The following is a 17628-nucleotide window of genomic DNA, read 5'->3' as shown; positions in this document are numbered from 1 at the left end:
CTACATTAACTGTTCTACTCTTCTACAATTCTACATTAACTATATTAATAGTCATCTACATTAACTACATTACATTTGCCAGAATGGGCAATGTTCAGTCTACCGTACAGTTGTGCTCACTTCACGTCTAGCAGGTAATGCTCAAAATCCTTCAAGCTAGGCTTCAACAGTATGTGAGCTGAGAACTTCCAGATGTTCAAGCTGGATTTAGAAAAGGCAGAGGAACCAGAGATCAAATTGTCAACATCTGTTGGATCATAGAAAAGGCAAGAGAATTCCAGAAAAACATCTACTGCTTCACTGACTATGCTAAAGCCTTTGACTATGCAGATCACAGCAAACTGGGGAAAATTCTCAAAGAGATGGGAATACCAGACCATGTTACCTGCCTCCTGAGAAACCTGTATGCAGGTCAAGAAACAACAGTTAGAACCAGTCATGGAACAACAGACTGGTTCAAAATTGGGAAAGGAGTACGTCAAGGCTGTATATTGTCACCCTGCTATTTAACTTATATTTAGAGTCAGTACATCATGTGAAATGCTGGGCTGGATGAAGCACAAGCTGGAATCAAGATGGCCGGGAGAAATATCAATAACCTCAGTTATGCAGATGACACCACCCTTATGGCAGAAGCTAAGAAAGAACTTCATCTGCTTTATGATGGTGAAAGAGGAGGGTGAAAAAGCTGGCTTAAAACTCAACATTCATACAACCTTAAGATCATGGCATCTAGTTCCATCACTTCATGACAAATAGATGGGAAAACAGTGGAAACAGTGAGAGAGTTTATTTTCTTGGATTCCAAAATCACTGCAGATGATGATTGCTGCCATGAAATTAAAAGATGCTCGCTTCTTGGAAGAAAAGTTATGATGAACCTAAACAGCATATTAAAAAGCAGAGATATTACTTTGCCAGCCAAGGTCTGTATAGTCAAAGCTATGGTCTTTCCAGTAATCGTGTATGGATGTGAGAGTTGAGCCATAAAGAAGGCTGAGCGCTGAAGAATTGATGTTTTTTAACTGTGTTGTTGGAGAAGAGTCCCTTGGACTGCAAGGAGATCAAACCAGTCAATGCTAAAGGAAATCAACCCTGAATATTCATTTGAAGGGCTGATAGTGAAGTTGAAGCTCCAGCACTTTAACCACCTGATGTGAAGAGCCAACTCACTAGAAAAGACCCTGATGCTGGGAAAGATTGAAGGCAGGAGGAGAAGGGGATGACAGAAGACAAGATGGTTGGAAGGCATCACCGATTCAATGGACATGAGTTTGAGCAAGCTCCGAGAGATGGTGAAGGACAGGGAAGCCTGGCATGCTGCATTGCATGGGGTTGCAAAGAGTCAGACGCAACTGAGTGACTGAGCAACAATTATTAATAGTTATGTTGGGGGATCACAGAGGCTTCATAAAATAGCCTGTTAAATGAATTTGAAATATTTTTTGAGCTATGAAGACTTCTCATCCTGAATCACTACCATTACTCTTACCTTGTCATCATTATCATCTGAGTTTCTAATTTTGTATCCATGACTATCATATTCTCCTGCTTTTTGCATGTGCTCATCTCCCTTTTTGGTATCCCTTCTTCCCCTATTTTTTTTTTTTTTCTTTGACCTGAACAGTTCCTGCTTGTCCTTCATTCACAATATGAGTATCACTCAGCCTTGACTCATCCACCTTCCGGCAGGCCTGTGAGCGCTTCAGTTCCAACAATGAGCAGACTGCCTGCTGTTCTCCTAACATTCCCATCACAGTCCTGCAACATGCTGCTCTAGCTTTGCAGTTGTTCCTGGAAAATGCTAGACATTTCCCACCTATTCCCTCACACACCTGTTCTCTTTCCTTTGGTCTGCTCGTGTAGAACCTTGTCAATGAGCCCAGTTCTGACAGCCCCACTGCAGATTGCTTTCTCCCCCTACATTCTCTTTTTTCTTTGCTTTATTTTTCTACGAAGCTCTTATCACAGTCTGGCATTCTATAAACTCAGCTTATTGATTAAAATGGATTGATTACCTCAGTCTCTCTTCTGGAATATAAGTCTCATGACAGGTAGGAATTTTGTTCCCTGCTGTATCTTTAGTTACCTAGAACAGGGCTTGGCATGGAATGAGGTTATATATGATTACTGAATGAATGACTAATGGTTACTTCTTTCTCTCCCTAGTATACAGTAAGCTCCTTGAAAACAGGAAACATGTTTTAGTCCTTATGTTTCTGGCACATAATGAATACTCAGCTGGAGATGGAAAATTGTCTCACTAGTGGCTACATGCCTTCAGATGAGATTAATATGAAGCCTTTCTATGTTGGGAATTGGGCTGTGTTCAAGGGGGTACTCGGAGAAGGCAATGGCACCCCACTCCAATACTCTTGCCTGGAAAATCCCATGGATGGAGGAGCCTGGTAGGCTGCAGTCCATGAGGTCGCTAAGAGTTGGACACGACTGAGCGACTTCACTTTCACTTTTCACTTTCATGCACTGGAGAAGGAAATGACAACCCACTCCAGTGTTCTTGCCTGGAGAATCCCAGGGACAGAGGAGCCTGGTAGGAGGCCATCTATGGGGTCGCACCGAGTTGGACACGACTGAAGCGACTTAGCAGCAGCAACAGCAGCAAGGGGGTATTATGTTGAAGGGGAGGAAAAATATCTTTCCTTTTACCCTTCTAGGTTCTTGGCTGGGGCTTCTGTAACAAAAGGCAGATTAACAAGTGAAAAGCCTACAAATAGTATTTGTTTACATGACAGTAGCTCAGTGGTAAAGAATCCTCCTGCCAAATGCAGGAGATGGAGGTTTGATCCCTGAGTTGGGAAGATCCCCTGGAGAAGGAAATGGCAACCTACTCCAGTATTCTTGCCTGGGAAATCCCACAGACAGAGGACCCTGGTGAGATACTGTCCATGAGGTCACAGAAGAGTCAGACATGACTTAGTGACTAAACAGCAACAACTGTGACATGGAAGACTTCATAAGCAAATGAAGACCCAAAGAAGTGTTAAACGTGAGCATTTTTATGCTAGGGCTTCCCTGGTCACTCAGACAGTAAAGAATCTGCCTGCAATGAAAGAGACCTGGGTTTGTTCCCTGCATTGGGAAGATCCCCCTGGAGAAGGGAATGGCAACCCAGTCCAGTATTCTTGCTTGGAGAATTGCATGGACAGAGGAGCCTGGCAGGCTCTATGGTCCATGGGTTTGCAAAGGGTTGGACATGACTGAGCGACTAAACATACACACTTGGTGAAGTGTGAAAAGTGGTGGAAAAGTGTGATAGAACAAGGAGGAGGTGAGCTAAGGGTATTGGCACCTCAGAGAGATTGCTGGTTTACTTTCAGAGCTCAGCAGTAAAGCAAATAGCACAATAAAGTGAGTCACATGAATTTTTTGGTTTCCCAATGCATATAAAAGTTGACTTCACATTATACTGTAGTTTGCTAAGTGTGCTGTAGCTTTATGTCCAAAAAAAACTATGTGCATACCTTAATTGAAAAATACTTTATTGCTAACAAGTGTTGTCATCTGAACCTTCAGCAGATTGGAGTAGTGACATCAAAGATTACTGATCGCCTGTCACATAACAAATGTAGTAACAGTGAAAATGTTTGGAATATTGCAAGAATTATCAAAGTGTGATAGACATGAAGTGAGCAATTGCTGTTGGAAAAATGGCACCAATAGAATTGCTACATGCAGGGTTGCCACGGACTTTCAATTTGTAAAAAATGCCCAACATGTGAAGTACAATAAAGCCAAGCACAATAAAACAATGTCTGTAGCAACCTGGGAGACTTATCGAGGTTTGTCTGTTCAGATTCTTAGTGTTCCTTCATCTTCTAGAAATAAGGATGCTGCATTTCTCCAGGGGTAGGAAGGTTACATCTCATGAGGGTCTTACGACTAGCTTCAGGAGGTCAGAGATTCCTTCCTGCTTGTACCATTTCTTAAATCACTGGGCTTAAAATAAAAACTCAATGTGCCAAGATATCATATTTTAGTGGAGCATATTCTAAACCCCTTCAGTGTTGTGGTGAAATTATAGTGAAACAAAAAGCAATGAACACCTTGCTGCTGCTGCTAAGTCACTTCAGTCGTGTCCTACTCTGTGCGACCCCATAGATGGCAGCCCACTAGGCTCCTCTGTCCTTGGGATTCTCCAGGCAAGAATACTGGAGTGGGTTGCCATTTCCTTCTCCAGTGTATGAAAGTGAGAAGTGAAAGTGAAGTCTCTCAGTTGTGCCCAACTCTTAGCAACTCCATGGATTGCAGCCTACCAGGCTCCTCCGTCCATGGGATTTTCCAGGCAAGAGTACTGGAGTGGGTTGCCATTGCCTTCTCTGAATGAATACCTTAGAGAGCTTTATTCATTTGTAGATGTAGCTGTTAGAAATAGTGCTTTGCATTTGGAGATGTAGTATTACCTTTTCTTCTACACACACACACATACACGCATATACCTTCTCTTTCCCGCTCTTGCACTGTAAAGGTATTTTTGTTAGAACTTAAAGGGAATTAATGTATCAGGGGCAGGAAAAAAAACCCTCATTGTATTAGATTCTGCCTCAGATCCTCTGTGGGCATCATCTGCTTCTTGCCGTCCTTCCTAGGCACAGAAGGTTAGCTTATAACACTCTGACACTGTAACTATGGACTTCCTCCTTAGGAATCAGAGAAGATCATTGCTGAGCTGAATGAAACCTGGGAAGAGAAGCTGCGTAAAACAGAGGCCATCAGGATGGAAAGGTCAGGAAGTTAAACTCTGCAATGTTTTTAAAATATCTGGGGAATTTGGATTACATTTATAGTAAGAAAAGATAAAATAGAATAAAAAGATAAAATAAAAACATCCTTTCCTCCCCAAATACAGAACCAACAAACAAAACCTGTGTGAGAATTCTGGCCAGATTCACACTCTGAAAGTGAAATTCAGATATTTGAATGTTCTCTAGGCTGTCTTGTTCTTAGTTACCTACTACATGTTGCTAGGGAGCCATATAAAAATGAAGATATTGAGGAATGAGTTCTTAATTTGCAAAAAGATTGCCCTTGATAAAGGCCCAGAGGAAAAAACCTGTTCTGATTATTGTCTTTCAAAGTGATGTTTCCTAAAACCTCTTTGGTAAGAGGTTAAGTAGTTTCAGTTGCCAACTTTTAAAATCTGTATTTTATCTTAACCTGATTCTCTACCCTAAGAATGAACATGACCTCAAATAATACTTTTTGCTATTGGAATAAATAGATATTTTTTAGGGACTTCCCTGGTGGTGCAGACTTACTCTATGCTTCCAATGCAGAGAGCATGGATTCAGTCCCTGGTCAGGGAAATAATAACCCACATGCTGTGTGGCATGGCCAAAATATAATAAGAATAAAATCATTGTTAAAAATATATACATTTTAGTTAATGTTTGTTTCTTGCTTCCTGGAAGATGAGGTAGAAGTGAGCACTAATGTGTTGATAAAGTGAATGTATGAAACAGAATTTTCTTCTTTATTGTAGAGATTTTAAGCTAAAATTGTTAAATCAATGTGATGGTAGGCATGGGAACATGACATTTGAGAAAACCACATTTATAGATAGTATTCCCCATATCAGAGCTACTTTCTGACTGCTTTTGTTGATTTTTAAGAAATGGTTCCTTGAGTGAGATATATTGCCTTTAGGGCATATTCCTTTCTTCCTTTTTAAAATATTAATAGACATATTATTTATGAATCATTTTCTGCTTCCAGAGGCAGATGTGACAAAGTTCCTATTTGGGTAAATACAGCTTTACATAAGACAGGAACATAATTTATTTTGAATGTACTATTTTCTCTTAAAATAATTTCTGTTTGATGAAGGGATAATAGATTCTTTCACATTTGTGTTACTGACTTTAAACATAGATAATTGTTTTTGCTTTGCTTGCTTTACCTTCCAATTCATGTTAGACTGATTTACTTGTCATTTTGTTACTGTGATTCTGATATGCTTGTTGCTCTTTCTAGAGAAGCCTTGTTGGCTGAGATGGGAGTTGCCATTCGGGAAGACGGAGGAACCCTTGGGGTTTTCTCTCCTAAAAAGGTAGGAAACAGTGTTGTGAAAGTGAACCAGACTGAGACACGTTTTGCTTGTCTTGGTCCGTGAGGTACTTCATGTCTTTCAGGGCTGGCTCCTCTTCCTTTTCTTTTAAACCTTGAGACATGGCTTAACTTCTGATGTTTTTTATTTCATCTTACACTGCAAGGCCAACCTGTTTCTAAAATGCTTTCAGAAATGTTTACTGTTTATAGAAATAAAATCCAAGGCAGTAAATCTGTAACTTTTGGTCATTATTCAGTGTGTTTGCTCATCTTAATGGTTGCTTTCTCTTAAATTCCTGGCCTAACCTAGCACATCTTGCCTCAGTTTGGCTGCTTTTTCTATGTAGATTTCCCCACAGGTACCAGCAACCCTGAACTATAACTCTTTGGAAGCAATTTCAGCTGTTCAGGTTTGTGTAGAAAAATACCACTTCAGTTTGCTTCTACACTTTGTGTGACAGCCACTGTCCTGAGTAAAGCAGTTTCTGTGCTCATCCTTCTAGCCTCCTCTGCTCCCTTCTCATTTTATTTTTTTTTAAACTCCAGTAGTTACCCTCCTACTTACTTACGTGGTCATAGTTGTTAAGTAGTAGATACCTTTTAGCTAATTAGAAAAACAAGTTTTGGTTTTTTTTTTTACTAAGTTGCTTTTTAGTTATTAATAGACACTGGGAAGCTATTATGAAATGGTTATTTTGTGTGCTTACTTATCTATTAATAATTGAACATATACTGATGTACAAAGCATAAAATTGTACTAATAAGAAATGGTCTTTCATTTCAAATGACTTCAGATTGGCTACTGTATAGTTAAACTTCTTCATGCAAGGGTCTGATGGTGGTCTCTCTAGGTTAGCATAGAACAGGGTGTAGAGTTTTCAGTTGGTACTTTTGTTTTATTTGATATGAGATACTCCTGTGGTTTTTGTTAGTATATATTTGGTTAGGTTTTTCCTTTTTTTTTTTGTAATAAATTCTGCTGTATTATTTTCATCGAAGAAGATTTTTGTGCTGTACACCTGGAATAGTAGTAACAGTATTTTATATGTTTATATTGCCAAAAGTCAGTGATTTTCACAATTTAATAATTTTTCCTTCAGTAAGACACTATTTTATTCAGATACATTATTTGTGATTTTAGAGTTTTTAGCAGTTACAGGCTTAATAAAATTTAGATTGTGCCTTTGCATATATCTAGTTATTTTTTAACATCTTTTAGTGTTACAAACAGTGAGGAAAATTTTTGCAACAGCTTAAATAACTTGAATAAGTACTGTGTTATAAACAGCACAGAATTCCAAACTGAGATACCTGTTTCCAGAGCTTTTTCTTACTTGCTTTAACTTTCTAGACTTCTTCAGGAAAGAAAGGGATACCACCAACCACATCCAAATTCAGTTTTAGAACCTGTTTTTGATGTATTAACTCGATTGGTAATCCTTACACATGTATGTATCAAATTGACACCTTTTGCAGTCACATTATACAACCTAAATATATGTAGACTGTCATTCATATCTCAAAAGATCTAGGAGAAAGTACTCTTTAGGCTAGAGAAAAAATGAAAACCTGTTCTTGAGGTTCTGGTTTCCTTAGGCCAGTGCTATGCTGGGTTTTCAAGAATGTTGCCCAAGAGGGTTTTGACTTTCTCAAACCAGCTACAGAGACATGTTAGTTGGAAAGATATAAAGGTTTTCCTAAATTTCTTTTAAATGATCTTTTGCACTCCCTTTTCTTAACCTGCTCATCTGACTCTCCTTTCATTTTTCCACATTTGCTGGCACTGTATCTTGAGTAGATTTTGACCCCAAGACCATGTGACTTATTTTTGGATCCCAGTGGGGTATTTTCACCAAAAAAGGTTGGTTTTTAAAAGATTTTAGAAACATTAAGAGTTAGATGAAGAGGATTTTATGAGACGTGTTATTGAATGTCAGTAATTTTAATTTCTGCTTTAAGATAAAGACTGACAAACTAAAGACAATAACTGGGACCATGGAAGAACTGATAACAATTATAGAGGGAAATGACAGGGGATGTGGGAACATTTTTATGATGTAAATGAAAAATTACATATTTCTTGGCAGTTATACATGTTTCTTGGGGATGAAAAATAATTTTTCCTTTACCTTTCTGAATTATTGAATGAGAATAAAAGACAGATTAACCAGAGCGGGGCAGGGGGGGAGTTTATTTAAACATGTGTACCTCATGTATACATGGGAGAACCCCATGGAAAAATGAGTAACTAAGATGAGTAACCTAAGATGATTTAGAATTCTGGCTTAAATGCCATTTTAATAGGGAAAGGGACAGGGAGGCAGGCCTCTCAGGGGATGGTAATTGGCTTTTAGGAAGAGATGAAGGAGCCCTTTGAAGAGCAGATGGGAGATTTGACAAAGTTTGTTGGGTGTGGTGTCAACTTCCACTTTTCTCTCCTGGTTGTTAAGACTCCAGGAGGGGATTTCTAAGTTCCTTTTGGACAATCTGTGTTTAGGCAGGAAAGGGGATTCAGAGGAAGCCTCTCCCTGCCTGTGCTATTGTGTAACAACTCAAAATAATTAGTATGTCAAAGTGGAATATTAGGAGTGGCAAATTCTGCTGCTCTTCAAGAATTTTGAACACTCTTCAAGTGTTGTAAAAAATCATGTTTTCCCCCCCACCCCCGAGAATCAGCCTGTTCTGATTTTTCTATTGTGTTTTCCATGCTTTGACCTTATTAAGAATGGGATATTGTTCTTTATCCCAGAGCTCATGTTTTTAAATAGAATGCATTAGTGTGGTTTGGGAAGGCCTGAAGAGAGTTATTTTCTGTTTATCATGGAATTGCAACTAAGAATGAAAGGAGTCCTGCTTCTAGGCACCCTGGTAATCTAAGGGGCCATCCAGCCTCCTCTGTGCCCCTGCCACTCTCTCAGCCCTCTCCGTGGTGCTTGTTCCACGCTGATCAGCTCTAACCTTTTTCAGACACCACATCTTGTTAACCTCAATGAGGACCCTCTGATGTCCGAGTGCCTGCTTTATTACATCAAAGATGGAATTACAAGGTACATTTGTTTCTTCTTTTGGTCACTCAGTGCTTTCTTTTCTCTCAGAATGATTGCATAGCTAAAGGGAAGTTGTTTGGTAAAAAATTTCTTTTTTATTAATTTGCTGTTTTTCTCATCTGAAATAGTTATAAACTCTCCTCTGTACTCTTTTCAAATCAGTGTTTTAACCAGCTGAATCAATTAGCATGTGTAGTTTTAGAAGACTGTAAGTAAAATTTATCCTCCTAACATCTTATATGAATTTTTTAAGGATATTAGTTTACTGGTATCTTTTTATGATGTTCTCTGAGTTATTTGGTGTGTGTGCCTCTTCATATCTTTTTCTCATGTAGGGAGGTTGATCATATATGAAAAAAGAGTTTGCAGTTCACAGCCTCTGATTAAAAAAAAAAAAAGCGGTACCTTTTTTGTACGTACCAAAGAATATTCTTTGGGAGAAAGAGGCTCATTGTTTGTGGTGCTTTCTGTGTCTGAATTTCCCTGGGAAACACTTTCCCTTGTGTTCAGGGTTGGCCAAGCAGATGCTGAGCGGCGCCAGGACATCGTGCTGAGTGGGGCTCACATTAAAGAAGAGCATTGTATCTTCCGGAGCGAGAGGAACAACAGCGGAGATGGTGAGAGTTCTCGGCTCAGCCTTTCCAACAACCTTTTCATTCTGTATTATGAGAAATCCCCAAGACTTGGTATTCCTTGTCTCTTTCAGTGATACTTTCTTATGCAATCTAATATTTGAAAATGAGGGGACCTGGGCTGCTTATGAATGCAGGCATGAACATAGCTACTTTACATGAAAAAAGCCTGGACAAAAGCAGCTCTTTTGTTACCGCCAAGAATTGAGTAAGACATAGGCAATTAGGCTTGGTCTTGAATCTTAATTATTTAATAGACGAGTAAGAAGGGAACAGATATCCTGGGTAGTGGGAGATTTGAAGGGCCTCTAGTCTTAATCCAGTACAGTTTATTTATACCTAAAAGGAAAGAAAAAGTCAATCTTGATTTTTGCCCAGGTTATTAATGAAACAGTAAACTAATAGTGTTTTTGTGCTATATAATTTCAGTTCAGTTCAGTCGCTCAGTTGTGTCCGACTCTTTGCAACCCCATGAGTCGCAGAACTCCAGGTCTCCCTATCCATCACCAACTCCCGGAGTTTACTCAAACTCATGTCCATCGAGTCGGTGATGCCATCCAGCCATCTCATCCTCTGTTGTCCCCTTCTCCTGCCCCCAGTCCCTCCCAGCATCAGGGTCTTTTCCAGTAAGACAACTCTTTGCATGAGGTGGCCAAAGTATTGGAGTTTCAGCTTCAGTATTAGTCCTTCCAATGAACACTCAGGACTGATCTCCTTTAGGATGGACTGGTTGGATCTCCTTGCAGTCCAAGGGACTCTCAAGAGTCTTCTCCAACACCACAGTTCAAAAGCATCAATTTCTCGGGGCTCAGCTTTCTTCACAGTCCAACTCTCACATCCATACATGACCACTGGAAAAACCATAGCCTTGACTAGATGGACCTTTGTTGGCAAAGTAATGTCTCTGCTTTTGAATATGCATCTAGGTTGGTCATAACTTTCCTTCCAAGGAGTAAGTGTCTTTTAATTTCATGGCTGCAGTCACCATCTGCAGTGATTTTTGGAGCCCCCAAAAATCAAGTCTGACACAGTTTCCAGTGTTTCCTCATCTATTTCCCATGAAGTGATGGGACTGGATGCCATGATCTTCGTTTTCTGAATGTTGAGCTTTAAGCCAATTTTTTCACTCTCCTCTTTCACTTTCAACAAGAGGCTTTTTAGTTCCTCTTCCCTTTCTGCCATAAGGGTGGTGTCATCTGCATATCTGAGGTTATTGATCTTTCTCCTGGCAATCTTGATTCCAGCTTGTGCTTCTTCCAGCCCAGCATTTCTCATGATGTGCTCTGCATAGAAGTTAAATAAGCAGGGTGACAATATGCAGCCTTGATGTACTCCTTTTCCTATTTGCTATATAATTTATTCCTTGCTAATTAAAATATTGGGCTTCCCAGGTGGCTCAGCAATAAAGAACCTACCTGCCAATGCAGGAGACATGAGTTTGATCCCTGAGTCAGAAAGATTCCTTGGAGAAGGAACTGGCAACCCACTCGAGTATTCTTGCGTAGGAAATCCCATGGAGCCTGGCAGGCTGCAGTCCATGGGTTTGCAAAAGAGTCAGATATGACTTAATGACTGAACAACAATAGCAATCAAAATACTAGCCTTTGGAGACTTCCCTGATGGTACAGGGAAAAAATTCCTTCCCAGATGCTGGGAAAAATTAAGAGCAAGAAGAGAAGGGGGCAACAGAGAATGAGGTGGTTGGATGGAATCACTGACTCAGTGGATATGAGTTTGTGGAAACTCAGGGACGTAGTGTTGGACAGAGAAGCCTGACATGCTGCAGTTCATGATGTCGCAAAGAGTTGGACAGGACTTAGCAGCCGAACAACAACAGCAACAACTGATGGTCCACTGACTGGGACTCCACGCTCCTAGTGTGGGAGCTCAGGTTCCATCCCTGGTCAGAGAACTAGATCTCACCACAGCCAAATAAATAAAATATTTTTAAAAAAAAAGAAAAAATATTAGCTTTTGATCATAATTTTCTGATTATTACCTATATCTCATACTTAAGATTTCTGATGGTTTTCATTTTTATATACTGAACTATCCACATATCACTGAAACTAACATTTCCTGTCTTCTTCTGAAGTTTCTCAAATTCTTAAGTGAATTTAAGTATGTTTCTATCTGAACCACAGTCCTGGTCCTGGTGCCTTAAAGTGAACTGTTATATAGACACTGAGCCACTTGATTGGTTGCAGAAATCTATGCTAGTCACCTTGAGTCCTCAACTGCTTCCCATTGTTTTCTTCCCATGGTCTGTGATGCTAACATTAGTTTGCATTCCTCTTAGTTATTGTGACTCTGGAGCCCTGTGAACGTTCAGAAACCTACGTAAATGGCAAGAGGGTGACCCAGCCTGTTCAGCTGCGCTCAGGTGAGAGTGGGAGAGGCTTGAAGTCTTCAGAACACATGGCTTGCACAAGCAACTTTTTAATTTTAAAATCTTTGTCTCAGGTTGAAGTGATAGCATTAGGATTTATGTTCTTGTAAAACTCCAAAAACTGCTTTTAGCTTTAGGGAAGGTGAGGCTATTAACCAAGATACAGTACATTTAAAAAGTAATTTCTTAACCCTATTTCTGTTTTGTGCTAGGAAACCGTATCATCATGGGTAAAAACCACGTGTTTCGTTTTAACCACCCGGAGCAAGCACGGGCTGAGCGGGAAAAGACTCCTTCTGCTGAGACCCCCTCTGAGCCTGTGGACTGGACATTTGCCCAGAGAGAGCTTCTGGAAAAACAAGGAATTGATATGAAACAGGAGATGGAAAAAAGGTAATGTACAGATGCAATGTGGCCCACATGACTTGCACTTCTTTTCAGCATTTAGTAGGATTCCTGAAACAGCTCTGTGATTTTACAGTTTCTTTTCTCTCTTGCTCTTCTTTTCCTTCTAGGCTACAGGAAATGGAGATCCTTTACAAAAAGGAGAAGGAAGAAGCAGATCTTCTCTTGGAGCAGCAGAGACTGGTAGGAGCCCATCCTGCATCCTCCGTTAGGAAAGGGCAGCTTGCTGTCATGTCCCACCTTCCCCGTCCCACAGACGAGCACTCGCCCGTTGCTTCTCCTGCTGTCACTGACACCATGTGCTCTTGTCTCGTGTCCTTCGTGGAGAAGGACCTTCCATCTCCTGGTAGCCTTAGCCTGAAATACTGTCCTTAAAGGTACTACTTCTGTGCCTCTATGTCTTAAAGTCACATCTTCTATCAAAACCAAGAGCTTTTTGAGGAAATACTGAAAGCTTTTCTGGTAGCCTTGGCCTCTTGATAGTGGTTTTTAAATATGCACCAGGGGTGACTCTCTCAATAATAATTACTCTGAATATTGAATTTGATGGGTGTTTGCCTTGGTTTTGTTTCTGATCACCTGATAGTACTAATTCTCTGCTCTTGGGCTGACTTGGGGATTGTTCTTATGCTGGGTGGACTATTTTTTTGTAAGTTAAACTGTGTCTAAAAGTGTTGCTGCACAGTTGCATGTGTTAATCCTTTTCTGTTCCCTGCATGGAGTCTGAATTCTCAGTAAGGGTCTCCATGGCATGTGGGGTGACAGTGGAAGTAGGGGCTGCCCAGCCAACTCCAAGAGGAGAGAGGGAAGTCTGGTTTCTCTGGGTTGAGAAAGCATTTGTGTGAGTAGCTGAGAAATCAGTTTCAGGTTGTAGCTTGTGATGCTAATGGCGATAGGATTTTATGATGTTAATTGATTTTCTATATTTTATAGAAATTGAATTGCATGAATAAATAAGTTTATCCATTAGTTAGATTTTCATGTTTCAAGCCATCCAGTTTTGGATTACAAAACCCTGGCTATAGGAAGCTTCTAGGCATTCATTTGGTATATATTATTGAGAAAAAGCCATAACAACCTTTGGATACTGTGGATGCAGTTTAGGAATTTTTAATTTTTTAAGATTGATGGACTTCTTAGAGGTATTAGGGAGAAAGGGGGAACTGGTTGAGGAGGCATTAGTGAGAAAGCTGGGATACTGGTTTCTTCCCTTAGCGTAAAATACAGCATATAGAATACCAAGTGTAAACTACAGCATGTAAACCATGCTTTGCAGCTGTACTGTGCTTTAAAAAGAGAGGCTGTTGCTAAATGAATCAGAAAAGCCAAGGACTTGTGCAAAATCAGTCTTTTCCAGGGCAGCTCGATTCTCATGCTTGGCAGTGCGTTAACTCAGTTAGTTATCTTGGAAATTATAGTAAAGCCCAAAAGAGAATGGGTTGCAAGAATAAATCAAGTGTTTGGGGCAAGATAATAGCAGTGTAATAGATAGAGTCTCTTTAGGAGGCCTCTTTGGCATTTAGTTTGTAATGAAAACACAAAGATTCAACTACAGTGTGATTAAGGGCTTGAAAACTTTGTGACACATGAAGGAGCCTTTAACAGTAGTGTCTTGTATTTGTATACAGCTTTATAATTTACAGAGAGTTTTAACATCCATCATTTTTCTGATTTCCAAAATAACCCTCTTTAGTTGCTATATATGTAAATAAAGTGACAGATATTTCCTCTGGTTTATAGTTGAGGAAGCAAAGTCCAAAAAAATGCTACCTTGCCCATTCTTAACTGATGGGTCTGAGGCTTAAACATGAGTCTTCTGGCTTTCTTTGGTATTCTGTCCAGAAGAGCAGTGCTTCTCAACATCTTGGGAGTCTTGTAAAATGCTGATGCTGATCCTGTAGGTCTAGGGTAGGACCTGAGATTCTGCATTTCTAAGAAGCTCCCAGGTGATGCCAATGCTGCTAGGACCATTTGAGTCACTAACCAGGTGTAAACGAATAGTGATGGCTGGTGATCATTCTGTGCTCTGAAATAAAGACAGTGACTATTAATAAACAGAAAGTAAATTCAGATAGTAAAGAATCTGCAATGCAGAAGACCTGAGTTCAATCCCTGGGGAGGGAATGGCTACCCACTCCAGTATTCTTGCCTGGAGAATTCCATTGTCAGAGGAGCCTGGTGGGCTACAGTCCATGGGGTTGAAAAGAATCAGACATGACTGAGCGAATTTCACATCAAACCAGATGGCTCCAGGACACATTTAGTTTCCAGAGGACATACTTAGTTTGCAAGTAATCAGGTTCTGATTGTCCATTGCTCTGTATCTGAAAGCAGTCTAGGATTTTAAGAGCAGCTCCTTAAAGCAAGGAGGTTCTTTCCTCTCATAAATCCAACTGTCTGTTCAACTTAAATTTCTCGTCCTCAAAAGGAGTTGATTTCTAACACTTCAGCCTGAGGAATATTTAGCCATTAACAGTACTGAATTAAAAATGTATTTTTATTACCCTATATTAGTCAACCAACAGATATGTTTTGAATGCACCCTATGGATAAACACTGAGAGGATACAAAGAACTTAATATTCAGTAAATGTTTATTATTTATTGTATGTGATTATTTTTGCATAATAACAGCATTACAAAAAATGGAATTCAGGCTCATGAGTTTTTTATTATAATAGTTCCCCCACTGTGTCCCACTGTTACATTGCTGAACATTCTTTTTTAGTTAGTGCTTGATCGTATGCCTGGTCCTTTCTGTGCTTGCTTTTTGACACATATTTTGGGCATCTTCTCTCCTTTATTTTCATAGTCTTCAGGCAGTCTCTTCAGGAGGCCTACCTTCCATTTGATATTTAATCAAAACAGAAGAATCATTTAGTGACATGTGAGTTGGACAGATCTGAGTAGTTTTTCCAGCCCTGTAATAAATGAATCTAAATATCTTAAAATCTTTTTTTTTTTGACATAAGATAGGATTTGAATCTTGGCACATAAGTTTTGCAAGAGTTTTCAGTATTGTGGCCAGTAGTAAGTGATAGGGGTGATATGTTTGAGCTTTAAAGAGAAACATATTCTACAGAGGCAATATGACCAGTATTATAAAAAGAAAGAAAATTATGGCCACTTGATTTAATTTAGTTCTTTTGAATTTATGTAAACCCATTTAATTATGTTTTATTTTAGAGTTTAAAGGTGTAACTTTTATCACTTAAATATATTAAAGCAATAATTAGAATTGTTATTTCCTTAATTAGGTATTCATTTCATCATTAGGCAATTTTTAAAGAAAAATAAAAGAAGCCCAGAGGAAAAAACTGATAGTTAATTATGTAGAAAGAATCAGAGCGAATTTGTATTCTATATAACTCAGTTTTTGCATATATACAAGAAAACCTTTTTAGACATCAGACATACCTTTTTTCTCTAATGTTTATTAATGTCATCCTTTATCACTTAAGATTAGATTTTATTAAGATTTTCAAACTAAAAAGGAAAAGGAAAAAATAGTGTAGAGTCTATAAATTTAGCTTTATCTGTTTTTTGTTGCTAAATTTTCAAATAAGTAGGTATTATAAATGGTTTAGTATCCATTTATAGGCAAATGTCAGTAATACAAATCAGTAGTAACATCTCCAAATTCAGGGGCCAAATTATTGCTATTATTGTTAGGGGTTATTTTTTCATTCCCTAGAAAGTAACTGTACATACAGACATAGAAGTCTGGTCTAGAAAGCAAGATACTATTTATTAGTTTTAATTCTTTATTTTTTCTAAACCTTTCCTAGAGATGATTATGGTAACCATAGCCAAGTCAAAGAGACTATTAAATAAGAACATTTTCATTTACTAGACTACCTTGAACTACCCTTTAGTGAGTAGTTTCTTTTCCCAGTAACTTTTATCTCTTGAATAGAGAGCCTTCCTTAATCTTGTCTGTCATAGGGAGTTCTAAATCCAACCCAGCTTTCATTTAGACCCATGTTACCAAGTTTGCTTGTGTTTGTTAAGAATAATTGGTTATTATCCAAATAGCCATTGAAATTGCTTAGTTGTAAAGTCAGACTGCTGTTTTAAGCCTAAGTAAAGTTGTTTGAAAAAGAGGTAATGGTGCAAAAACAGCTGGAAAGACAGAGAGTTGGAAATAATGTTTTAAATAGCGTAAGCAGAATACATAAGCAGAATATAATCTTTTGTGTTTTACATGTTGATAGAGTTGTCAACTTAAAGTAATATACCTCAAAAAACTAGAAACACCATAGGTTTTCATAGATGAAACAACAGATGTCTAGATTGTATTTATTAAAATATTAGTTTGGCAATTTTGAATAATGTTAAAATGAAAGTATCTTTTCCTAGCTTAGTTTATGTTCTGGAGATTTGTTTCCTAAAATTTTGGTGATAAGGTATTTATTGGTTTAAGTGTGTGGAAAACAAAATAGCAGACTCACTATAAAGATCCTTTTTTATGTGTCCTTATTGTATGGATAACAAACTTTAATTGTCACAAATGAAATAGATCAATTTGTCATGACGCAGGAAAGGAGCAAATCTGATGTGTGCTCCTGGAAAGACTAGTTTCAGAACCCTCTTACCTTCTAGCAAAAAAACAATTTGGTTGATAAGAATCTCTTATGGTCTGCTAATAGGGATTCTTAGCATTTTTAACATCCCTGTTTGACTGCTTCTTTTTCTACTTTCTCATCTTCTAACTTTTTTCTAGGGCTGCTCTTTTTAGTAAAGCTAAACAAAACGTGGCATTCTCCAGCATTACTAACCTTTGTTAATCCGCCTGCTCGTCACATCTTGTATGGCATCTGTGCTCACTCATGGGGGAAAGAGTTTCTGGAAGAAGCAACAGCAATAACCAAGGCAAATGTGGGGAAGTGGCTGCATGGGTGTTAGCATGTGTGGGGTGAAGGTTTTAGTTCATTCTCTTGAGATAGTGCAGATGTTATTGCACACCATTTTGTTAATAACTTCATGTGACCTTACAGTGAGAGACTTTCTCACTGTTTCAGCCCTCCTAAGAAATTTGATTGCAGATTCCATCACTTAAGCCACAAAATGGAAATTTGGATTAATGTTAC

At 38.8% G+C, this 17628-nt stretch overlaps 1 protein-coding gene across 8 annotated transcripts in view; it reads left to right on the top strand.

Moving 5' to 3' along the window:
* KIF1B (kinesin family member 1B) overlaps nt 1–17628 on the top strand; it is a 153944-nt gene that overhangs the window by 65469 nt on the left and 70847 nt on the right. For all 8 annotated transcript variants that reach the window (XM_018060362.1, XM_018060363.1, XM_018060361.1 and 5 more), the window contains 7 exons: nt 4664–4743; nt 5992–6067; nt 9034–9113; nt 9624–9730; nt 12045–12128; nt 12347–12527; nt 12650–12722. In XM_018060362.1, coding sequence (XP_017915851.1) covers nt 4664–4743; nt 5992–6067; nt 9034–9113; nt 9624–9730; nt 12045–12128; nt 12347–12527; nt 12650–12722 — 681 coding nt within the window. The remainder of the gene's footprint in view (nt 1–4663; nt 4744–5991; nt 6068–9033; nt 9114–9623; nt 9731–12044; nt 12129–12346; nt 12528–12649; nt 12723–17628) is intronic.

The sequence above is a fragment of the Capra hircus genome, chromosome 16 (assembly GCF_001704415.2).
Source record: "Capra hircus breed San Clemente chromosome 16, ASM170441v1, whole genome shotgun sequence".
NCBI classification, from domain to species: domain Eukaryota; kingdom Metazoa; phylum Chordata; class Mammalia; order Artiodactyla; family Bovidae; genus Capra; species Capra hircus.
The sequence above is the reverse complement of the archived record's forward strand: the minus strand, read 5'-3'. Positions and strand labels throughout refer to the sequence as shown.